This window comes from Pyrenophora tritici-repentis, chromosome 7 (assembly GCF_003171515.1).
Source record: "Pyrenophora tritici-repentis strain M4 chromosome 7, whole genome shotgun sequence".
Lineage (NCBI taxonomy): Eukaryota > Fungi > Ascomycota > Dothideomycetes > Pleosporales > Pleosporaceae > Pyrenophora > Pyrenophora tritici-repentis.
Window position 1 is genome coordinate 1,727,438 of NC_089396.1, and position 21,784 is coordinate 1,749,221.

At 51.3% G+C, this 21,784-nt stretch overlaps 7 protein-coding genes across 7 annotated transcripts; 3 read left to right on the top strand and 4 right to left on the bottom strand.

Annotated features, from left to right (window-relative positions):
- Window positions 1-455: 455 nt before the first annotated feature.
- On the top strand, window positions 456-3,880 carry PtrM4_130610 (RNA-binding protein Puf family, translational repressor; the record flags this gene model as incomplete). The annotated part of the gene is made up of 3 exons (XM_001941090.2): window positions 456-691; window positions 740-3,821; window positions 3,875-3,880. The coding sequence occupies 3 exons, from the start codon at window positions 456-458 to the stop codon at window positions 3,878-3,880; spliced, it is 3,324 nt and encodes a 1,107-aa protein (XP_001941125.1).
- A 2,692-nt stretch (window positions 3,881-6,572) lies between these two features.
- Window positions 6,573-7,427, top strand: PtrM4_130620 (Periplasmic protein TonB; the record flags this gene model as incomplete). The annotated part of the gene is made up of 1 exon (XM_001941092.1): window positions 6,573-7,427. The coding sequence occupies one exon, from the start codon at window positions 6,573-6,575 to the stop codon at window positions 7,425-7,427; it is 855 nt and encodes a 284-aa protein (XP_001941127.1).
- Window positions 7,428-7,524: 97 nt separating this feature from the next.
- Window positions 7,525-8,296, bottom strand: PtrM4_130630 (Mpv17-PMP22 domain containing protein; the record flags this gene model as incomplete). Its single annotated transcript, XM_066108998.1, has 2 exons — window positions 7,525-7,680; window positions 8,060-8,296. 2 exons carry the CDS (start codon window positions 8,294-8,296, stop codon window positions 7,525-7,527), a joined length of 393 nt encoding a protein of 130 aa, XP_065960990.1.
- A 719-nt stretch (window positions 8,297-9,015) lies between these two features.
- On the bottom strand, window positions 9,016-10,137 carry PtrM4_130640 (uncharacterized protein; the record flags this gene model as incomplete). The annotated part of the gene is made up of 1 exon (XM_066108999.1): window positions 9,016-10,137. One exon carries the CDS (start codon window positions 10,135-10,137, stop codon window positions 9,016-9,018), a length of 1,122 nt encoding a protein of 373 aa, XP_065960991.1.
- A 573-nt stretch (window positions 10,138-10,710) lies between these two features.
- Window positions 10,711-13,309, bottom strand: PtrM4_130650 (uncharacterized protein; the record flags this gene model as incomplete). The annotated part of the gene is made up of 5 exons (XM_066109000.1): window positions 10,711-10,717; window positions 10,782-10,932; window positions 11,033-11,856; window positions 11,919-12,767; window positions 12,843-13,309. 5 exons carry the CDS (start codon window positions 13,307-13,309, stop codon window positions 10,711-10,713), a joined length of 2,298 nt encoding a protein of 765 aa, XP_065960992.1.
- Window positions 13,310-13,813: 504 nt separating this feature from the next.
- Window positions 13,814-15,720, bottom strand: PtrM4_130660 (t-SNARE complex subunit, syntaxin; the record flags this gene model as incomplete). Its single annotated transcript, XM_066109001.1, has 3 exons — window positions 13,814-14,424; window positions 14,475-15,007; window positions 15,605-15,720. 3 exons carry the CDS (start codon window positions 15,718-15,720, stop codon window positions 13,814-13,816), a joined length of 1,260 nt encoding a protein of 419 aa, XP_065960993.1.
- Window positions 15,721-16,035: 315 nt separating this feature from the next.
- PtrM4_130670 (uncharacterized protein) lies at window positions 16,036-16,484 on the top strand (the record flags this gene model as incomplete). The annotated part of the gene is made up of 3 exons (XM_001941096.2): window positions 16,036-16,129; window positions 16,185-16,397; window positions 16,450-16,484. The coding sequence occupies 3 exons, from the start codon at window positions 16,036-16,038 to the stop codon at window positions 16,482-16,484; spliced, it is 342 nt and encodes a 113-aa protein (XP_001941131.1).
- Between the last annotated feature and the right edge of the window lie 5,300 nt (window positions 16,485-21,784).

Sequence of the window (21,784 nt, forward strand, 5' to 3'; positions counted from 1 at the left end):
TGTCTATTCCGCCCGCCTGCTGTACAGTTCAGTCCAGTCCAGTCAGTCAGTCAAAAGTACCGTGTAATCCACCGCTCGTGTCCCAATTGCGGCCAGCCGCATCCTGCAGTCACTCCTTCTCGGCTTCTCCAACCTTTTCCCGCCGGCACACCCCCTCGGTACCCGCGCTTTTGCTGCTCGCAAGCGACGCCATCTCGTGCTAGCTTGCAACCTCGCCCACCATCCGGACTGGATCCAACGCCTGCTCGTTACTGTCGACAGCGTTCATCGTACACACTTCACTGCAAGGCGCTGAGCTGAGTCCGGTCTTGCTGGCAATAATCCCCTCTGCCTCACATTCCTTTGGCCGGCACCAACCTGCGATTCTACCATTACCCTGGCTTTGGTAACCGAGTCACTACGACTATTCTTCCTCAATTAGACTATCGCCGACAAGACAGGGTCTGTAATCCATAATGGCTCCGACCAACCGCCCCGAGCATCACATCAACCTCAACTACATCCCGCAGCTGCCCCAACCCCCGCACTCGGCCTCATCCACCGGCAACACGTCGCCCGTCGAGCCCCCCAACAGTGGTTCCCTCCGCTATGCCCCCAGTGCCTCGAACCCCCTTGGTGCGGCTGCTGCCGGCGCCAGGCTGGGAGCTGGATCCCCGTCGCATGAATATGGCAGCAGACTCTTTTCCAAACGGTCCGTCGCATCCTGAAACGAGCAACGACTCGAGCTAACTCATGACAGTGCACGCGAGATTCAGGCACAGGAGGGTCTGACTCCTCAAATGTGGGGTCCGCCTACGAGCGGCAACTCGACTCCATTGCGTGAGACCATTCCCGAGTCTCCCAACAGCGAGAACCTCAACTTCCCCGACTTCAACAACGCCATGCCAGAGGTCGCTCAAGCTGCGCCCTCGGGCCGCCGTGCCCGCGCCGGCACTCTCCCTTCACGCTTCTCCCCCTCCGCTGCCCCTCCCGGCCTCATGTCCGGTGCATCGCTCCTCCCCAAGAGCTCGCGACCAACACCCTCCACCAGCCCCTTCAAGCCGGGCCCCGGAACACCAACCGACACTTCCAGCTTCAATGCCCTCGGTTCTACAAACGCTGCTGCAAAGTCCGCGCTGCTCTCGCGCCTGCGTGCTGGCTCTATGCCCCAGCGACCGGGTTATCTCCCACCATCCAACTCGGCCTTTGGCAATCCAATCTTCTCCAATGGTTGGTCAAGCAACCGTGACCGCAGCAGCACCCTTCAGAGCATTGCTTCAATGCCATCAAACGGAGCTGGTTCGCCCAGGTCTTCCTTCTCCCGGGACTCTCTTGCTGACACTGACGTCAAGACACTCGACTACCTTGGTCTAGTCGATACTCCTCAGCCTGCACGAGCTACCTTGGCTCCCTCAGACATTGAGCTTTTGCTTGAGAGCCAGAGGAACGCCAACAACCAGAACTCGAGCAGCGGCAACCGCTTCCGTTCATACTCTGTCAACGCCAAAGAAAAGTACGCCGAAGACGAGGAAGATCAATATGGTGGATACAGTGGCGCCATCACGCCTGCTGAAGCGAATGCTCTTCTCATCCATGAAGCTGTCCGCCAGCACAACCTTGAAGTGCAGGCCTTTGCCAACCTTGCATCCAACGCACGCCCTCGTGCGCGTACTGCCGGTGTGCTAGACGCCCCTTCGCGAGGCATGATGCGCAATTACTTGCCGGCCATGGGTCGCTTTGACAATGGCATGGGAGCCGGTGATCTGACTGAAGATGCCGAATACAGCTTGACTGAAGCAGTCAAGAAGCTGCATTTGCCTGGCAACAACTTGGGTGATGATGGAACTTTGGAGGGACCCACTCGATCCCTGTGGCTTGGCAATATTCCCTCTTCGACCACGGTTTCGTCGCTCCAAGTCATATTCGCCCAGTACGGTGCTATTGAGTCCACGCGAGTGCTCACGCACAAGAACTGCGGTTTCGTCAACTACGAGAACCTTGAGAGCGCTGTCCAGGCAAAGTCGACTTTGAATGGAAAGGAAATCTTCCCAGGCGCTGGTCCCGTACGTATTGGTTACGCCAAAATCCCAAGTGCAGCAGCCACGCCTGGCCACAATGGTGTCTTCCCTTCACCGAGCCCGGACCCACTTTCCAAGACTCAGGCTGAAGGCTCTGCTGGAACTGCTACCGCCACCAAGCTGAACAGTGCCCCTGCCAACGTACCTCTGACCACTCCCGAACTCAGCGACATTCGCGACGACATCATCCAGATCGTAAAAGAGCTGGGTGCTACTGATGACGAGCAATCGCGCATCACGACCAAGGTTGAGAGAGCGGTCCAGTTCAACAACTACGTCGACGAGATCCCCTCAGTCGAGGAACCAAGCCACACCCGTATCCACGATGCTCCTAGACTGCGAGAGATCCGCAAGCGCATCGACAACGGGTCTTGCTCCAAGGAAGACATCGAGGGCATCGCCACGGCCATGATCCCCGAAATTGCCGAGCTTTCTTCTGACTACCTTGGTAACACTGTTGTGCAGAAGCTTTTCGAGTTCTGTGAGGAGCCTACCAAGGAGGCAATGCTTCGTGAGATTGCTCCTCATCTTGCCAAGATTGGTGTGCACAAGAACGGAACTTGGGCCGCTCAGAAGATCATTGATGTCTCCAAGTCGGAGACTATGCAGAAGATGGTTGTAGATGCTGTCCAGCCCTACGCCATGGCTCTCTTCCTCGACCAGTTTGGCAACTACGTCATGCAAGGTTGCCTCAAGTACCAGCAGTTCAACAGCTTCATCTTTGAAGTCATGCTGGGCCGACTCTGGGATCTCGCTCAGGGCCGTTTCGGTGCTCGTGCCATGCGAGCTTGCTTGGAGAGCCACTATGCTACCAAGGACCAGCAGCGCATGGTGGCTGCTGTCATTGCCCTTCACAGCGTGCAGCTTGCAACCAACGCCAATGGTGCCTTGCTCTTGACCTGGTTCCTTGACACCTGCACGTTCCCGAGGAGGCGCACTGTGCTGGCCCCTCGCCTAGTTCCCCACATTGTCCACCTCTGCACCCACAAGGTCGCCTACCTCACCGTTCTCAAGATCATCAACCAGCGAAACGAACCAGAAGCTCGCGACACCATCCTGCAAGCACTTTTCTTCTCGCCAAACGACCAAGTGCTGGAAAGCATCTTGGCCGATCAGAACTGCGGTGCCACCCTCATTTTCAAGGTGCTCACCACACCTTTCTTCGATGAACAGATTCGTGCAGATGTCGTGCAGAACGTACGCAATGTTCTGTTGCGCATCAAGGCACAGCCTCAACAAGGCTACAAGCGCCTTATGGACGAGGTAGGCCTCTCTACCCGTGGAGGGCCCGGTGCTCGTGAGCACTCCGCAACCCGCCCAGCATCAAAGGACAGCACCGCGTCTGGACAACCCAACCCCGGGAACTTTTACCAGGGTCCTGTTCCTAGCTATGACCCTGTCGCCCTCCAACGCACGACTAGCATGGACTCCAACGGTTTCGATCAATACCCGATGGGCGGTGGGCCAATGTTCATGCCAAACATGGCTGCCATGAACAACCAGCAGCAGATGCAATATCAGCAACTGTTGGCCCGACAAGGCCAGTTCTATCCTCCGATGAACGGCTTCCAGCCTCCAGTTCCCGGCATGGACGCTTATCGCACCGCTTCGCCAGTTGCAGGTCCTGGTAGCTACAACGGCTCACCAATGATGCAACCAGCCAACCTCGCTGGCCAAGGCATGCCCGGCATGTACCCGCCCTATGGCATGTACATGCCACCCCAACACCAACAGGCTGCTGGGGGCAACCAGCGCCGTGGCAGGGTAAGCAGAAATGCATCCCCAGCGACAAGTGTTCGCCGTTAACATCTCTTCAGAGATAAATGTTTTCCCACTTTGACGCTTTATCTTGGCTTAGATTTATTGTTAAAAGGAAGCAAAATTATCTTACTGTATATGATTCGGGTCTTGAACTACGTTTACGCATTTGCTATTGAGCATTCTGTAAAGTGGTATGCATTTAGCTCCCATGTTTTTCCTTGCTGTCTATCGATCTCACGATTCACACGTTGGTCTTCGATACGACATTCATCTTGTCACTCGCTTACACATATCATTTCGGTGTTCTGGGGGGAGTTTACCTTTTTTTTCCAAGCAAACGTTCTATGACATTTTCCGAATTGCACGGTACTTTTCGATGCGGTCAGGGTAACGACGGACTGTATCGATATGAAATGCGCTGTACGAAGGAGATTTTCTTGGTGGGGCCACGACATGTATGCGAGAAAGAAGGCGAGAGAGCGAGAAAGCGCAAAAGTTCTTCTAGAATTGTGGGCATGATCTGGGATCTGGGAATCTTTCGTTGGAAGCTCTCTGGGTTCTGTGTTTCTGTATGGATGATATGCAGGCATGGGCCTAGGGCCGAGAGCGATTTGTTTGGTAGAATTGACAGTGCTTTTTTGTTGAACCATACGTGCATTCTTGTGACTGTCTTTGTTGATGTGATGAAAGAAAGAGGAGCTGCTACATGGAGTCATTATTTGTTGGACTCACAGTCTGGGTCAAGTCTTGTGTGCAAACACCAACAGGTTCTTGATCTGTTTGCACCAGCTCTTGATTCCACTCCTACATACCAAGATTAGCTGTCCTTCTACGAACTCTACATTTTACAAACTCATACAATTAGGGAAAATACAAGTCGCTCCAATAATATGCCACCTACCATCACCACCTCACCGGTCACCAGAAGACTTCCTACATACATGACTCCAAGATCTGAAACAGTATGGCTGCATCTGATAGCGCACATCTCCGAGGGAAAGAAAAGACCGATATCATTCGGTTACACGAACGCTGCCAGCATAGCCCAGCATGTCGAGCGGCTAAAACATCACTACGGAAAGAACAAGGTTGAAGATTGTGTCTGGTGTCTGTTTTCAGAGTCTTGTGGTCTTGTCTTTGCTCCATCCCGGTTTAAGGATGCTCAGAGGAACGACGGGGAGGGTGAGTATCATGTCGTTGACCAGGGGGGGGGGGGAAGTTGGTCGATGAAGGGGATTGGGAAGAGGGTGGGGAGCATAAGGTAGTGGTGTTGAGATTGTTGAAGAGATGTGGGTTACGAAGAAGAGTGAGTGGACGTTGACTGAATTGAAATGATTTACTTACAGTGGGGTAGTATATACAGCTATGCTAGCTGCGGAGGAGCAGATGGAGATGGACATACAGGTAGCTACGCTGACGGTGGGAGAGGGGGAAGAGGAAAGGTCTGACATGAAGAAGCTGGCTGAGGGAGTGGATGAAATGTAAATTGTATCGACCAGCAAGTTGGCTTGGAAGAAATGCAAGAGAATGGGGAGACTGTTGAGTCATAGAATTTGTGTTTGTCTTGTCAGAATCCAGACATCGTCATGTGTCAATGTTCTGTATAGTGCATAAGCGCTTCCATCATGTGAAAAAACGCGCAAATTCCAGATGTGTCTCAGGCATAGAGAAAGAAGGCTGAGCTATGGCGTCCCAGATTATCGCGATAGGCTGGCAAGACTGCATTCGTCGTGGTACACTCGTAGCCAACCAAATGCAGCGCCACAAGCTTCAGCTGCATGTGCCCCCTCACCAGGCTGCCTTGTTTGTGTCAGCCTCATGAAGTGAAAGTGAACAAAACACCTTGATTACCATCTCTTCCTCGTCAACAATTCATTGAAATTCTAGATCCACAGAAATTCATCCACAGCTCAACCCACCACAACCACAACCATGAACGCCACCCAACCCCTCCTCGACTGGATAGCTGCGCACCCCTACCAAACCGCCTTCCATGTCGTAAACGGCGTAATCCTTCTCACACCCGCCGCCGCCACGATCCCCTTCTTCAGTGCCTTGGGATTGAGTGCTGGAGGTCCTGTTGCAGGTAACGTTGTTCTCCCTTCCCTTCCCAAGCTTCATAAATACCTACACATAACATCTAGTCAAATCAACCCCTCTAGCTACCTACCTCTTTAGCGCTAACACAACGACTTCCAGGCTCCACAGCAGCAACAATCATGAGCTACTTTGGCTGTGTACCTGCAGGCGGTATCATTGCCACGGCGCAGAGTGCGGCTATGGGGGGTTATGGGGCTAGTATTGCAGCTGGAGCGGCACAGGGGGCAGCGCTGTTTACTTCAGGTGCGGCTTGGTTGATGGGCAGGAATGGAACGACTTGATGGACTGGAACAGAGAAGGAATGAGCCCTAGAGATGGGGGATTGGGGAAAAGGAGTTGGGATTATGGTGTCAGCAGGGCGGGCTTTGTCGGATAAGACCAATGATGGTGTTACCGAGGCTCGGTTGCTGCTGCTGCTTCCTTCACACCCCAGCCATCTCACGTTTCCAAAATCAATGACAAAGACACGCGTAGACTTTCTTGTTTGACTTATCAGTTCGGCGCCCCGCATCTGCCTAGATTCAAAATCACAAAAACCTCAAAAATATTCATATAAAGTACAAGACAGAGACATAGATAACAACTCGCCGAAACCCTCAACATTCGCCCTACCCCAATAGAAACACCACAGTTGGACGAAAACATCCCAAAACCATGTCCTCAACACAACCACCACCAACCCCCCTCTCCGACTTCCAAAAAATCGGCCACAACACCTACCTCCATACCCCACCCACCTACCACGCCAAAAATGCGGCCCAAACCCCACCACCCCTCATCCTCCTCTTCACCTGGAACGCCGCAGCCGCAAAACACATAGCAAAATACACGCTAACCTACCAATCCCTCTTCCCCACGTCGCGCATCCTACTCATCCGCTGCTTCACTCAGGACATATTCCGGTCCAGCGCCGCCTACGCCACTTTACTCACTCCAGCACTTGATCTCGTAGCCGAGCACACAGGGTCAGGCGGGGAGGTCCTGGTGCATAGTTTTTCCAACGGAGGCGGCAATCAGCTCAATGAGTTTGCGAAGGCGTGGAAGAGGCGGTTTGGTGGGAAGATGATGCCGATGAGAGTACAGATTATGGATTCTAGTCCCACAAAAGCGCCGTGGATGAAGAGTCATGCTGCTATTTCCGCCGGTTTACCCAGGACGCTTTTTTGGAAGTGGTTTGGTGGGGTATTGGTGCATTTGCTGTTGGTGTGTACGTATTTGGCGGACTTTGTGATGCGGAGGGAGAATAAGATGGTGGTGCTTTGTCGGCAATTGAATGATGGGGATGTGTTTGATAAGAGGGTGCCGAGGGTTTATTTGTATAGCAAGGCGGATCAGATGGTGGGGTTTGAGGAAGTAGAGGAGCATGCGGAGGAGGCGAAGGCGAAGGGATGGGAGGTGGAGAGGGTGGTTTTTGAAAAGAGTGCGCATTGTGGGCATGTTAGGGAGGACGAGGGGGGGTATTGGAAGGCGGTTCTGGGGGCTTGGGAGAGGGGGAGGAAGGAGATTTAGATCATAGATGTGTGTTTGAATGGATTTCACGCTGTATACCATTACGTTGTTTTATGATATGCGATGCGGAAGTAGATTGTATTATACAAGCATCTTTCTACAACCGAGCCGCTACCAACGAGAGGTAGATATTCCATAGCAATCCGCAGAAGCTAAGGAAAACGATACGACGTTCGACGGGGATATAGGTCGTGCTGAAGAAGTTGGCAATGGGCCAGACTTTGTATGAATCGAAGATGAGACCGAACAATTCCTGTCATAACATTAGCTTTTGCTCGTAAATAACCAACCAGCATGAGATAGAGCCATTCGGCAAAGTTCAAGACAAGTACTCACATTCCTGAAATCCTGTACAATCAACGCCACAGTCTTCCCCTTCATAATCCCAATCAAGATCAAGAACATGGATTGGTTCAACAACGCGCCCATGGTAATACACTACATCAAACATCAAAATTAGCCCATCATCCACACAAATATCTTCTCCCATCAGAAGACAGTCAACTCACATCAGTAAACCACTTCCTGAAAATGTTCCACCAATTCCTCACCCTGACCTCCTCCTCCACCACCGCTCTCCCGTCCCCATCCTCACTCAGCATCATGCCCTTTTCCTCTTCATCCTCGCTTACACTCCTGATTATCTTCTGCGTCGTCCACCCCGGAAACGCGCGCTCCAGCCAGTTCTGCCAGTGGTAATTGACAGGTGCTGTCAACACGACCATGATTGCGAATTGAATAAAGAGCACGCGGTCGAAGACAAAGGGCTTGGATTCATTCCATGCTTTGAGGCGTTGCGCGATGATGTTGCTGCAGGAGTCGATGGCGAGGGCCGAGAGGCAGGCAATTGCTATTGGGGGTAGTGGCATCGTTGCGGTTCGTGATTGTTTCGTAGGAGAGGTGGTCAGGTCACGGTTACGAGTACGGCGGAGGTGGAGATGGAGGTGGAAGTGTGAGGTTTAGAGGAAATGTACAATCGAGGGGCGCCTGATGGTCGTGTTGGCGACGACGAGGCTCCTAAGATAAGTTGTTGGGGATCAGCGCAGGGTCTGGTAAGCACCAAGTGTGCCTGACGCGTTGCGCCAAATTGTGGTAGCTCTCGACGTGGTGAATGTTTGGCGTAAAGAAGCTAGTGGGTAGGAATAGGAGGAAAGAGCGTTCGAAGATAGGCATTCGCACACATTTCGATCAGCCTTGGCGAGAATTGCGCGGCGTTGTTGCGATAACCGCTTCACATTTTGGTGTTGCGGTCCCGCGTTCGGGATATCTGCGGCCGAATCAGATGGTGGCGAAAGGATGAGGCGGCCTGACTCAAGAATGTCGAGGATAGGTAGTTTTAATTTTGTTATGTCTTGCTAAGGCTGCCTAGTATATCGGTTATAGCTTTTTATGTGTTTAAAAACATAGCGACAGGTATGGTTGATGAGAATAGAGAGAGAGAATTTAATAAGATATTAATCGCTTGTGAACTTCTGCTCTTCAAGTTACAGCTTACGGCTCAAACACTACTAACATACTACCCGGGAAAAGAACTAACTAACTTTACAAATATCAAAGAAATCTCAATTAGACAGAATGGGCATGCCCATCAACGGCCTTTGCCCACCTTTTTCACCTTCTTCTTTACAGGCTTCTTTGTAGGCTTCCTCTTCGCCTTCTTCTTACAGTCATCATCATCACTATCATCTGCCTTTCTCTTCTTAGATGGCTTATAAGAGTCTGCGCTATTAGGCTCCTTCCCTTTCTTTGTCTTCTTCTTATTCTTTCTCTCCTCTCCACTGCTGTCTTCGCTAGTGCCGTCTTCACTACCGCCTCCATAAAGAGGTGTAGGCGTCCTTGTTAGGTCGCGTGGCCTTATAACCTGACGACCACTTCTAGTTGTAGCTACAATCTGAGGTGGAGGTGCAGGTGCAGGTGGATGAGGCGTTCGCACGGGCTGTTTTCTTGCGGGTTTCTTTGGTGGTGGCTGAGGCACTTCTTCAATTGAGCTTTCACGGTCTGATTCATCACCACCATTAGCACCCGATGGACTCCCTTCAGGGGTTGATCCTTGAGGTCCCTCAATTGTCGGTATGATATCGGACGTGGGATCAGTTGGGGTACTTGTGGGATCCTCGCCACCCTTCCCGTTGTTGCGAGCAGCTTTAATTCGCTTAGCTTCAAGTCTGGCAGCTTCAGCTTCAGCTTCAACTCTAGCAGCTTCAGCGATCCTGGCAGCTTCTTTGCGAGCCTCCTCCTCTTTGCGAGCCTTATCTGCAGCCACTTTAGCAAGCCTAGCTGCTTCAACAGCTCGTGCCTTAGCCTCCTCCGCTTCGGCGCTCTGGGCTTCAATAGCTTTCTTTTCTTCCTCCGCTTTCTCCCTTGCGGCGGCTTCTCTTTCCTCTGCAGCCTTTAAAGATTCTACAGCTTTCTGTATTTCTGCGGCTCTTTTTTCCTTAGCAGCCTTCTCACTAGCAGCCTTCTGGCCAGCGACTCTCTTGACTAGTTTGGCCTTCTGCTCAGCCAATCTCTTTGCCTCATCAGCTTGTATCTGGGCTTTCTTCGCTTCAGCTGTTTTCTTGGCTTCGTCGGCTTTCTTCTTTTCCACAGCAGCATTTTGGTCCGCTAGCGACGTCTGGTATTGCTCAAGATTCACAAGATCCACTCCATTTCTCATGTCACGTTCTGGGTCAGACTCTGTGAAGACTGTACCTGGGTCGAAGCGATTCATGTTTGTTTCCAACCTGCCCCTTATGGCGTCGATTACCGTCGAATCCTGCCTTACTCCCGTTTGATTGGTCCCTGGAGCTGGATTATTTGTCACACCATGGAGATCATGGACGATACCATGCATTTGAGCGGTCCATGTTGTTCGGGCAACATTGTAGATGTGGCGACCGTATTCATCTTGCAGTCTGCTTCCGATACCTTCAGAAGAAGGTATTGTTGGGTTAGTAGGAGCATAGACACTCCGGGCTGAGACTTCTGACCGGAGTCGGCTCTCCCGTTGAGCTGCAGAGCGTGCTGTTTGTGCCATCCTTTCGAACTCTTCGCGTTCTCTCTTCTCCTCTTCTTCTTCTTGTTTTTTCTTCTTCTCTTCTGCCTCTTTTTTCCTGTCTGCGTTGCTTCTTGAAGAATTAATATACGCTTTTTCCTATTAGAATGATGGATTACTAACTTTTTCTGGCCTTTTCCAGATTGACCCTCGTTGGGTTCATCAACATCATACGCTCCTCTAGTCAATTCTATCACTTCCTTCTGCGCGATTGGTAGATACTTTTTCTAAGTTGACCATGATGTTAGTTCAGGCACTTACGATACACGGAAGCGCAATTCAGTCCGTAAAGGATGGTGCAAAGAAAAACACTAGCTTACCCAGGTCCTTCGAACAAAGCGGCCAACAGGCCACATCTTTTGCTGTGAACTATGGGCATGAGCTTGTACAGGGCCCGCATGGTACTCAAGGTCTTGACGAGTCTGTAAATGTCCTTGTTCGTCTGCATACCTAGACATTTCCCAATTGAACCTGGGGTTAATAAGCTTGGCAAGCCTCCAACTGCGCACTTTATCAAAAGAGACAGGCATGCGCACGTTCAGTTCAGTTAGGTTAGTCAGTCGTGGCGCACAAGCGGCCCAGAACCTTTGCCAACCTAAGGCTTCTCGATCATTTGCAGCGCGGATAGAAAGCTGGTGTAGGGTTTCGGAGGCAGCACAGTTGGCCTCTGGATGATCCGAGCGATACTCGCCTGTAGGAGGATATGGTGGAAGATTGCTGGCTAGTGGAAGATAACACATCTTCGCAATCGGCTGTTTGTTTGCCGTGTTTTGAGCGTTGAGTTTTGTTGCACATGGCGGCCTGGAATTCCACTGCAATTGGAACGGGCAGTCGTTGTTGTCTCCCCAGGGGCAGACGGGTCGAGGACATGATGCATCAGGGCCCTCATACGGCTGTCGCATCTCGATAACTTCTAGGCAGTTTTGATCCAGTGGGTTTCGGAGATCATAGAAGATACTGAGTGTATCGATATATGCCGCAACAGGCTTCAAGCCAGTATCGAAGGGTGTTGTAAGCGATGTCTCCCATTCGTCCGCATTATACGGCCAGCCCCAATACAAGCTAGATTGACCAGGAGGACGGCGACCTAGGATAACATGTACCGGTATCCTGGCTTCCCGTAGGTACTGGAAATGCTTGGCAATCTCAGCTATGGGATTGTTGTTGTTATTGTCGTCGACAGAGTCAGAGTCTGTTCGTAAAAAGCAATCCCAGTCGAAGATAGGTCGCCAGTTGAAAACTTCATTCAGCCATGCATACAACTCCTGGATTCCGACAAGTGGATCATTGATGTTTCCGGAGGAGTTCTTTGTGCTTGTGTTTTCATGTGGCTTGTTCTCAGTCATAGCTAGAGGGTGGATAGGATTCGTGCTCTTAGCTTGCCACTCGGGCTGTCTGATTTTATCAATTAGTATATTTATAGGGTAAAGGATTTTTTCAAGGAGATCAAGGCTTACAACGACTCTAGGTGTATACCATTTTCTTCAGCCTTAAGGCCAGTGGTGTATACAAATCTCAACATAGCCATAACGGTATTGATAGATCCCCTATAGAGGCCTGAGCCTCCGGGTTTACTGTAGAAATCGCGCTTGTATAGAGATTTGGCCTCGTCTCTATTACTTGGAGGAGCGTGGGTGTGGATCTCTGGCAAGCGCGACGCTAAACCCGGATGTTTTTCCTGCACCTTGTCATAGATGTCTCTAAAACTCTTCTGAGCTGCCAGCCGAGCTGTGGAGATAACATCTTCGTCTGACAATTCACGACTCGAATGACTCTGAGTTTGGTCGCTGAATGGGTACATCTGGATCCACGCTCCGAGATCGATACCAACTCGACTAATCCCGGAACCGATTTTAACATGAATAGAGTCAAGCAACTCATTTAGGCGATCGTACGAAAACCGGAGCTCAAGCGAACTGACACTAACTGGAATATGCCCAAGAAACGTATTTTGAAAGTAGTTCTTATAATCCGAGGGTCCCATGTATCCTGTTGGAGTTTCTAATTCGTAATTTCCTCGGATGGAGAGAGTTCGGAGACCTGTGCAGCATGGCAACAAGCGCTCGACCATGATCATCGGAGCGGCCGATGTGCCATCACAGAAGTTCGGCAGACCAAGCCAGCTCAGTTTCTTTAGAAAGGAATCTGTGGCCGAATGGGTCCAGATGCAGAGTGGCCAAGCATCATCTGTGGATCTTGTTATGGCGTTCGGATATGTGCTACTGACATGATCGTTTGTGTTTTTCGGTAAATGTGGCACGTCGCTCAGATCAAGAGCTACTACAGATGTCAAGGTGGAGAAAATCCTGTCCAAAAGTCAGTACACTCAATTCGAATGGAAGTGTTTGCCCAATCCACTGGTTTACTTGGCGAGTACTTACCATTCGACATCTTCCACAGTCATCCAGTGTGCGACCGCAATTTTCTCGACCCATGGTATTTTCTCAGGAAATGCAAGAATCAGACTTCGAAACCGGATCCATGCCTGCCTAGGAGATGGATATCCCTCCTTTATGCCATGATGGCGAAACCCGCGTTGACGCTCCCACAAAAGCTGCCTCTTCTCGTTGAACGCTGAATCATCGTCTGGATGTATCGTATGCCAGTCCCAGTATGTAGATGGCTCGTAGTATACAGCTTGGAGTGCGTCAGATGCACCATGTCCATCTGAACTGTTCTTGTCGTCTGCCTTGTTTTTGTAGAGTGCAACACATAACGCAGCACTGGCTTCTCGGCCTGCGTGTCGACAGATTCTTGAAGTGATCTCATCGATAAAGGGCCAAGGTCCTGAGAGTCTTGGTTTTTTAGGCAGTCGGCGTGAACGTTCCAGGGGCGACTGAGAGCTCATTGTGAGTTGATGCGTGTCTCAACATTATGTAACGAACCCAAAGGTGGGATCAATGTATCAGAGCATGAAAAGACGTGTGTATGGTAGTGCAGGGCATGCGAGACATGTTGGCTAAGATGCTGGTAGTTGTCGCTACACCAGCTCTTTGTTCTCGAACAGCGCAAATGTGCTACGCCACATAGTCCGTTTGCGGGTACAAAGGATGTCGCAAAAGTCCCAGAAGCACAGGCAAAGGCAATTTAATGTCTTTGTTAGATGGCTATGCGCTACTGGCTTAGAGTGGAATCACAAAGGGGTGAGGTCGTCAGTAGTTTGTGCTGAGTTTTGACGAAGTCGGAAGTCGCGACTACCCCAAGTCAAATGCGGTCAACAATCAACTCATCGTTGTGATGACGCTGATATCAAGTAATATTGCTATGCACATGTTAGCAGTAGGTGTGTGAAACGTGCCAGAAGTTGTGAAGTTGTAAATATTGATTATTCATATCCAACGACGAGCTCCCTTCATAAAGTGAAAGGGTCTTCTCTAGACGCCTCGTATAATCGCCGCTTTCTCCTGTGCCAAATTCGATTTGTCCGCATTGTTATTGATTGACGTCTGGCTCTTATGGCTGTGGCTGGCGGAACCAAATCAACCTGGGGCTCAACCGATGTGTTACCACGTTTGCGACTCAGTTTGAGTGACAGCAGTATGAAAACGCCGGCAATCAAAATGGCAAGTAGCAGCATGATCTTCCTCTTGATTGTCCTTTTTTGGTACCCGGATGCTACCTTGAGCTCCTTGTCCGCCTCTTTCACGTCCCGCGACATGTTCTCTACGTTGTAGTCTATGCGATCTAGCATGCTGCCTTGGTCAATAACCATAGTCTGCAGCTCTTGGAAGATGTTTGCCAGCTCGATGATGCCCTGAGCAATGTCCTCGATTTCGCGCTCGCGCTGGGCTATCAGTGCTTCATTCGGGTCGTGGCGCATGCGCTGTTGCTTTGTTTGAAGAAGGGTAGATTGTGAGAAGGAGCGATCGGCGTCTGATTCCTGTAGGGCTGGGTCGTTGTAGGGGTTCTGTACCGGTGTTGCCGACCGGAAGGGCGATGCAAAGCCACCAAGATCACGCAGCTCTATGCCGGACGTTAGCGTCGTCTCATACTACATGCGCAGACTGTCTTACTCTTGAGGTATGCCGACTGCTTCTTCCGGAACATGGCGCTCACTTCACCCACGCGTGTGGCCAGTGATATCTTGAGATTCTGGGCCATGATCTCCTCGCCCTGGTTGATGTTGCCCTGCTGCTTCGCCTCACGCACCATGGTCTCTATGCGCTTGATGGCCTGTTGGCACTTTTGGAAGAGACGTGTGATGCCCTGTGTAAGGTGCTCGATTTCGCGCTCCTCCCGCTTCTTCACATCTTCATCGTCGAAGCCAGGCAGCACGTGCTTCTGGTGCAGCTGGTCGAGCTTGCGGGTCTGCTTTGCTATTTCTGCTAGGTGTTCGGTGATTTCGTCCTGCACATCCAGCCATCGAGGCGGCAGCAGGTCCATTTCAATCACCGCGTCGCCGTCATCTTCATAAGCACCGCTGGACATGAGCCCCTGCCGCTCATCCGACATGCGCCTGCTGTCGCCGAAGCCATTGGAACCCGGGCCGGCATAGCGCGTCTTCTTCTGGGGGTGGTGCGAGTAGGACTGGCGGTATGATATAAAGCTGTGGACCTACGTCAGCGAACGAACATGCCAGGGTGGTCGGATGCAAGATGCAGATGCAGATGCAGCATACAGGTTGGTGCGGTCCCGCCACATGCTGGGCTGGCAAGATTTCGGGGATGTTATGTCATGGTAGGATGGAGTGCTTCACGGTGTTTGTTTGCATGCGCGCGCGGCCTATGACGGAGCTGGAGATGGCCGATGGACTTTTGGTGTGTGAGGCGCATTCGCTCATGGTAGCCGTCTGGGCGTGCATCTCATCTGAAGCCGCCTTCCCGCACTGGGCAGCACTAGAGGCCCCTTCCCAACAGCAGGGCGGCACTAAACAGCCCGTCTGACAGACCAGCTCCACTCCAGCCCATCTTCTCCAGCCGCAAACACTACTACACCTCCTTCACTCCGCACCTGCGCCTCTTCTCTACGTCTATCCAACCGTAGTCGGCTTCTGATACCCATTCTCTTCCCCCCAAAACACAAAGCCCTTTACCACAAACACACTTCTCACAGCAAACATGGTGTGTAGCCCCGCGCCGCTTTCGCACTTTCCCAAACATACCCCGCCCTGCAAAACATCACGACAAGTCGCCCACGTGTTTACCGCGCATCGCTAACAGAGCGCTGTAGGCCGATTCCCTCACCGAGGAGCAAGTCTCCGAGTTCAAGGAGGCGTTCTCTCTGTTTGTAAGTGCCGCCCTTGCCGTCGTCGTTGCCCATGGCCTATGCCGCGCGGCTGCCTACAGCCTTATCGAACATGTCAACAGTCCACTAACATTGCTTCCCTCAACAGGACAAGGATGGCGATGGTCAGTACTCCCCTTTCGAATTCATTCGCCTCGGCATATATCTCTTCGAGCCCATTGCTGGTCTGAGGCGACTCCAGTGGGCGTCAGAGTGCCGCGTGTCAGCTAGACGTTCCCAGGCGCCATTGGGCCAATGGGCTAGCACAACAATCATCGTATGCCACTCAGAATGCGGGACTGACCAGGTCGCAACACAGGTCAAATCACCACCAAGGAACTTGGAACCGTCATGCGCTCGCTCGGCCAAAATCCCAGCGAGTCTGAGCTCCAGGACATGATCAACGAGGTCGATGCCGACAACAACGGCACAATTGACTTCCCTGGTATGCCGTACACTCGCACCTGGCAACACCGCACTCGCACTAACCACTTTTCCAGAATTCCTGACCATGATGGCCCGCAAGATGAAGGACACCGACTCTGAGGAGGAGATCCGGGAAGCTTTCAAGGTCTTCGACCGCGACAACAACGGATTCATCTCCGCTGCCGAACTGCGCCACGTCATGACTTCTATTGGCGAGAAATTGACCGATGACGAGGTCGACGAGATGATCCGGGAGGCTGACCAGGACGGTGACGGCCGCATTGACTGTGGGTGCTCGAAGACGCTGGTCTCACTGCTTCAAAAACTAACATGATGCAGACAACGAGTTCGTCCAACTGATGATGCAGAAGTAAGCGTCTAGGACAGCGAGGTTGGAACGAAAACATATATCATGACGGTGACACGGCCGGGGGCTGATAGCGACGAGTGAAGGGGACGATTTGGTCCTGTTGGTGTCTCGTTATACGGATTCGACTGTAAGCGAGACGAGTAGGCTAACTCGGTTGCCAATGTCTCCAAGGAGAGCTCATATACCTATCCTCAATTCATATTCTCACGTGATTTTGTTGGATTCTCCATTGTTTCTGTGTGGGTTCTTGCGTGAGCAGCAAGAAAAGTCTCCTGAAAGCCCACAACCACAGTATCGTGTTCGCATTGGCATGCAGGGCGTGAGGCGGTGCGCAACGCAACCTGCACGTTTTCGGCCTAGGCTGTGAGTGGGTCAGTCATGGCAAGAGAGGAGAGACCCCACAGCCGATCAGACCCTCCGCAAGGGAAAAAACACGAGCGTCCTTTGCTCGTGTCGCGTCGCCTTGCCTTGAGAAAGTGTCTGGCACACCCCTGGTAATTACGATCTTCCCTGTACTTGATTGCGATTCGCATCACTCTTTGCCCAGATCAGCAAGATACCGTAAACCCACAACTATTGATTTTCCTCTTTGCGAAGAAAAAAAAGCGGGCTTCGCTTTCTCTTTCTCTCTCACTCTTACTTTTTTTTGATGGACATGATTGTACGTACGTATCCACTCCACCGCAGCAGCGGGTTTATAACGGGGGTTCATGTTAACACGGTATTGGAATTGGAATTGGAATTGGACGACGAGTCGTGAGGATCAAACGGATGGTTGCTTCCGGTTTTCGTGAGGGATGATGACATATGTACTGTATGTAGACGGGTGGTCGTGGTGGTTATAGTGGAGTCTGTAGTCTGAAGGATTCTCAGATACCCGGGTATCTTGCATACTGCATGCCCTCACTGCTTGACTCGACTCGACTAAACTGACTTGACTCTACTGATCAACCTGCCCTGACCTGACTGGTGTTGTTTAAAAAAAGAATAAGCCCGTGTACATCATGTCGTGATATTCAGGCCGATTAATTCAGGTACCAACCTAACCCACGTACCTACCTACGCCTCCCCACGCAGCCTACGCAGCCTACGCAGCCTATGCAGCCCACGCAGCCCAACACCGACCCGACCCAGAACCCTCGCGGCTCCGCAGCTTACCGCCTCACAAACGGAAAGCTTGAATGAAGATCATGGTCCATGTGTTGTACCCTTTCTGAGGTCATTCATTGCTTGCCTCCGTCTGAAATTTGACTTCCGATTGTCTCATTGTCGGCTGTCAGCATGGTCGGTTGTCAGACTGCCATCCGAAAGCGACGAGGGATGGACATGTCTGTGCCTGTTGCTTGCGGTTATTGCGCAATTATTTGTCCGAGTCAAGGGGGCACCGTTACTCTAGGGTCTGCTTATGGGCCCGGATTGGCTGCTGAATGGGGCTTGGGGGCCGTCTGACAGCGGGTGAGCGCAGCGGTGGCACGTGGATGGGAGGGGGTGAGGATAGAGTTTATTTGCTTTTCTGGTTGAAGGATGAGGATGCTGGGGGGTTATCGCGGGAGGGAGGGAAGGATTGGAAAGGAAGCAAGGAATTGGTGTATTGTGTGTATGGTACGGTATAGTATTATGGCTATATCTGGACAAATGGATGTACATTCTCATTTGAGGCTGTTAGCACGTACTTATTCAGGGTTTTGTTGAGCACCTAGCCATCTCACCGTCGATCGTGGACTGAAGAAGCATTGAGATCCCAAAGCTTACAATCAATATATCAATAAATGATTGATTTGTGCGGACGAGCAGGTAGTTGTCTCGTTGCCGCTCTGCCTGGGCCATAGATCCCTCACTGTCAACCAAAGGTTAGTATGGATCTAAATTAAGGCGAGACTTGTCATCTAGTAGGTGAACAAGTTCCAACTCCATTTCCGCAAACCCAACCACGTAGAACATTGTCTATTATTTCCGGATAGAGATACACACGGTATCTCAAGACATCCGAGCCGTTTTAGAGTTCTTGCACGCACAAACGTTTCTCAACGACACAACGGTCAAACCCCAATGTGACGCAAGCATACCACTCAATAAAGACGTATCCTCTCCGCGATCGTCAGGAGTGGTAGTAGTAATGCCAAAAACAGAAGCAATGGGAATTAGAAACCAGATATGTGATCGTCACTTCCTCCGGATGTAATCTACCGGAACTATATTCCGGCTCGAGCTCCGATCAAGGCTGGTTTTGCTCCGCCCTCTTGATCCGCCCTCTTCAAACGACGCGTACGTGAGGTGGGAACCAGGATAACGCAACCCAAGGCAAGTTGCGCGAAGTCGACTCCTTGTCCCGCAAGACGCCACAGCTAACGTGGGTAATACAGGTACAATTGCAGGGACAGGGACCTTTTCTCTCCTCCCAGCAGTATTCCCTGGCTGCATCGGGGAACGGATGGGAAGGAAGACGGGTTGCATATATGTTACGGTTTTTATCCCAGTTTGTGACAAGGATCACCAACCAGCAGTTACCATGTCCTGTGAGCAGAGCCAAGTCGGAAGCGAAGAGGAGAAAGAAAAGACAAAAACTGCTCGGTCGGGTTAATTGAGGGGATTAATAGGCGAAGCTTTGGTCGATCGCCGGTGAGGTGTGAGGGGTGGGTGAGGGACGGGGGTTGCGGAAGCGGATAGCTGTGTTTGAGGTTTGTAGGGAGACACTCGGAGATGCAGGCGAGGGTTTTTTTGCGGATACCCGTTGAGAGATGAGAGGGGTTTTAGTTGGTGCTTGCATGTTGGTTGTGGGGTTTGTAGGATGTTTTTCCCTGTTCTTTAGTGCAATAGTATTGTTTTGGAATAGAGTTGAATCTGGTGAGGAAATGCTTCTGCTGCTTCTGGTAAAGATCTGATAAACCTACGTGCCTCGGTACTTGGGTACAAACGCCGTAGTTGTTGTTGTTGTTGTTGTCATTTTGACTTTATTACTTTGCTATATTAAGGTTTGGATCTGCTGTATGATGTTGTGGTGATAGGCTGCATTGTCTGGCAAGGAAGCGGCAGGCTCCCTGTATCGCTCAGCCGCGGATGCGTGTCTAGTGCAAGGCGACACTGAACGCAGTCTAGCACCGCTCACAGTTCCGTATGCTGCGCATGAGTGGATGCAAGATAAGTGCAACATAACGAATATGAAGATCTTTGTCAAAAGCCACTCACAGCTTCCGGGCCCTGTGCACTGATTTTCTGAGTTTAGATCGGCCATGGATAATGCTCGGCAATGAAGCGACATTGGCACACGGGAATGACGTGTTTCTTCCAGGTAGATGGGTCAAAGCGGTCGGGACGCGGTACTGAGACCTGGAACGTAGCATGACTTAATAATGGCCATCGCTTCCACGCAAAACGAGTAAGTAGTTGAGATCTAGGAATGCGCTCTCATGTGTACCTTGTCCCATGCTAATAGTCGTTTTGAGAATCGGAGGTATCAGCCAGGTTACTGTGGCATCCGTGCATCTTGCTTTAGCGGAGCGGCGTTCTGGGAACGGTCATCCTGGTACCGATGCTGACAAGAGTCGCTGAGACCATATCACGATGAGCTAGTAGTTGGGGTAGTTGGAGTGATGACCTCGTGGGACTCACCCGATCCATAGTTGCTTTCTCCTCATCACAACCTAGGTACGGTACGCATGTCAATCGGCCCGACCCCGCACGACCGCAACTAACGTAATCCAGGCTTGCGTTCACCTCTTCTAGCAGCGACATCTGGACCATTTAGACTCGCTGGCTCTAAGCACTAATCGAAGCGACTAGTCTGTTGTACACGTGCGTGTCTCACGTAGCCCTTAAATCTCAAAGATTGTCCTCGATGCTGAAGAGCTACAGTACGTTTCGCTGTGGGGCCATACCAACAATCTGATTTGCCCGCTCTGGTCTTCCGGGCTGGTCATACAACCCTGCCCACGATGTGTGTCGGCGACTGGGCTGTTTCGGCGCAGCTTCGTGCAATGTCCCGAGTTTCCTAGTGCGGTAATCATCCTCCGATGACGTGCACAAGGTTGGTCGGAGTTTTCCCGAGTATGGTGATAAATTCTCCGCAAAGATCTCTTATTCATCGTGCCATGGATGCATGGCTGTCGATAGCGTCCATAGATCGCATAGAGACGGGTAAAGTACAAGCCACTAAATTGACTGCCGTGAACACTGATGTATCTTTAGCAAACGCAATCTTGGAAACCTGTGCACATACAGGAGACAAGCGCCTCGGTGTGTTTCTACCTGCAATGTTCCCCGTCCAGATGCAATAGATGCTGCAGTAAACTACAAAGGAGCAGGGAATCTTGCTGTGTATACCAGGTAGAAATACCGAAGCTAAGTGGCCGTCCGAACCCTACATTCGCTTAGAATATCTACAACTGGAATACGAGACATACGGTGCTGTACGGATCGCTTGCAAGGTCATACTTGGTATGAATAAAAGCTTAGTATGCGCGAACAGGTGATACTGTGCGCCGTTATGTTGACGTGCGGAGGTTGGTGGTTGACGCTACGATGCGCTCCTAACCCCATAAGTCACGGCTTTATGATTCCGAAACATAGTTCCAGTCCGTCTTCGAGCCCAAATCGAACTCTGACTTTCAGAGGTCCCCCTGACACATAGTGCTCGTAGAACCAAGAGCGTAGGGTGTGACCAAGTGCCATCCGATGCATAAGTGCCGCGCATGGATGTTTCCGTCGTGCAGGTTTCAGCGTTGTCAACAGACCCCGTCAATGACATGTCGCTGGATGGATCTCGTTCCAGAATAATGGGCCCCGGGAATCTGAAGCAATGAATAGCTACTCGATGCTAAGCGGTTATCTTACCAGTCGGTAGTGATGCAAAACGCTAACACAAGAATGGCAGCTGTGAATGTGAGTCGCCTTGCCATATTAGCACAGGAGGACCGTTAGGCCGACACGGGAAAGCTGCCGGCATGAAAATAACATTGAGGGATGCAACGAGCGGAGTAGGCTCCGGACAAGCCGGTTAAGTTTATATTCCGTCCCGACACAATGGCAGACTTGCAGCAAGGATGCCCAACTGAGCGCCCCCAACACAAGGTCAGCCTGGCGAAACGTTGATGGGAGGACCTCGACGATTTGGAGACGGCATTGTCCTTCACGAGCTGACGGTGGCCGTTCGGCAAGTTTCAAGTTTTGGAATTAGAGATGACGAACACGAACGGCGCAAGCAGACGGAAGTGCCAAGCTGTCGTGAGGGACCGTTCAATATCTCAGATGCCGGTGTTAAGAGAGGCAGCGGAAATTATCCGGGGAAGGCGCGTACATGTACTCTTC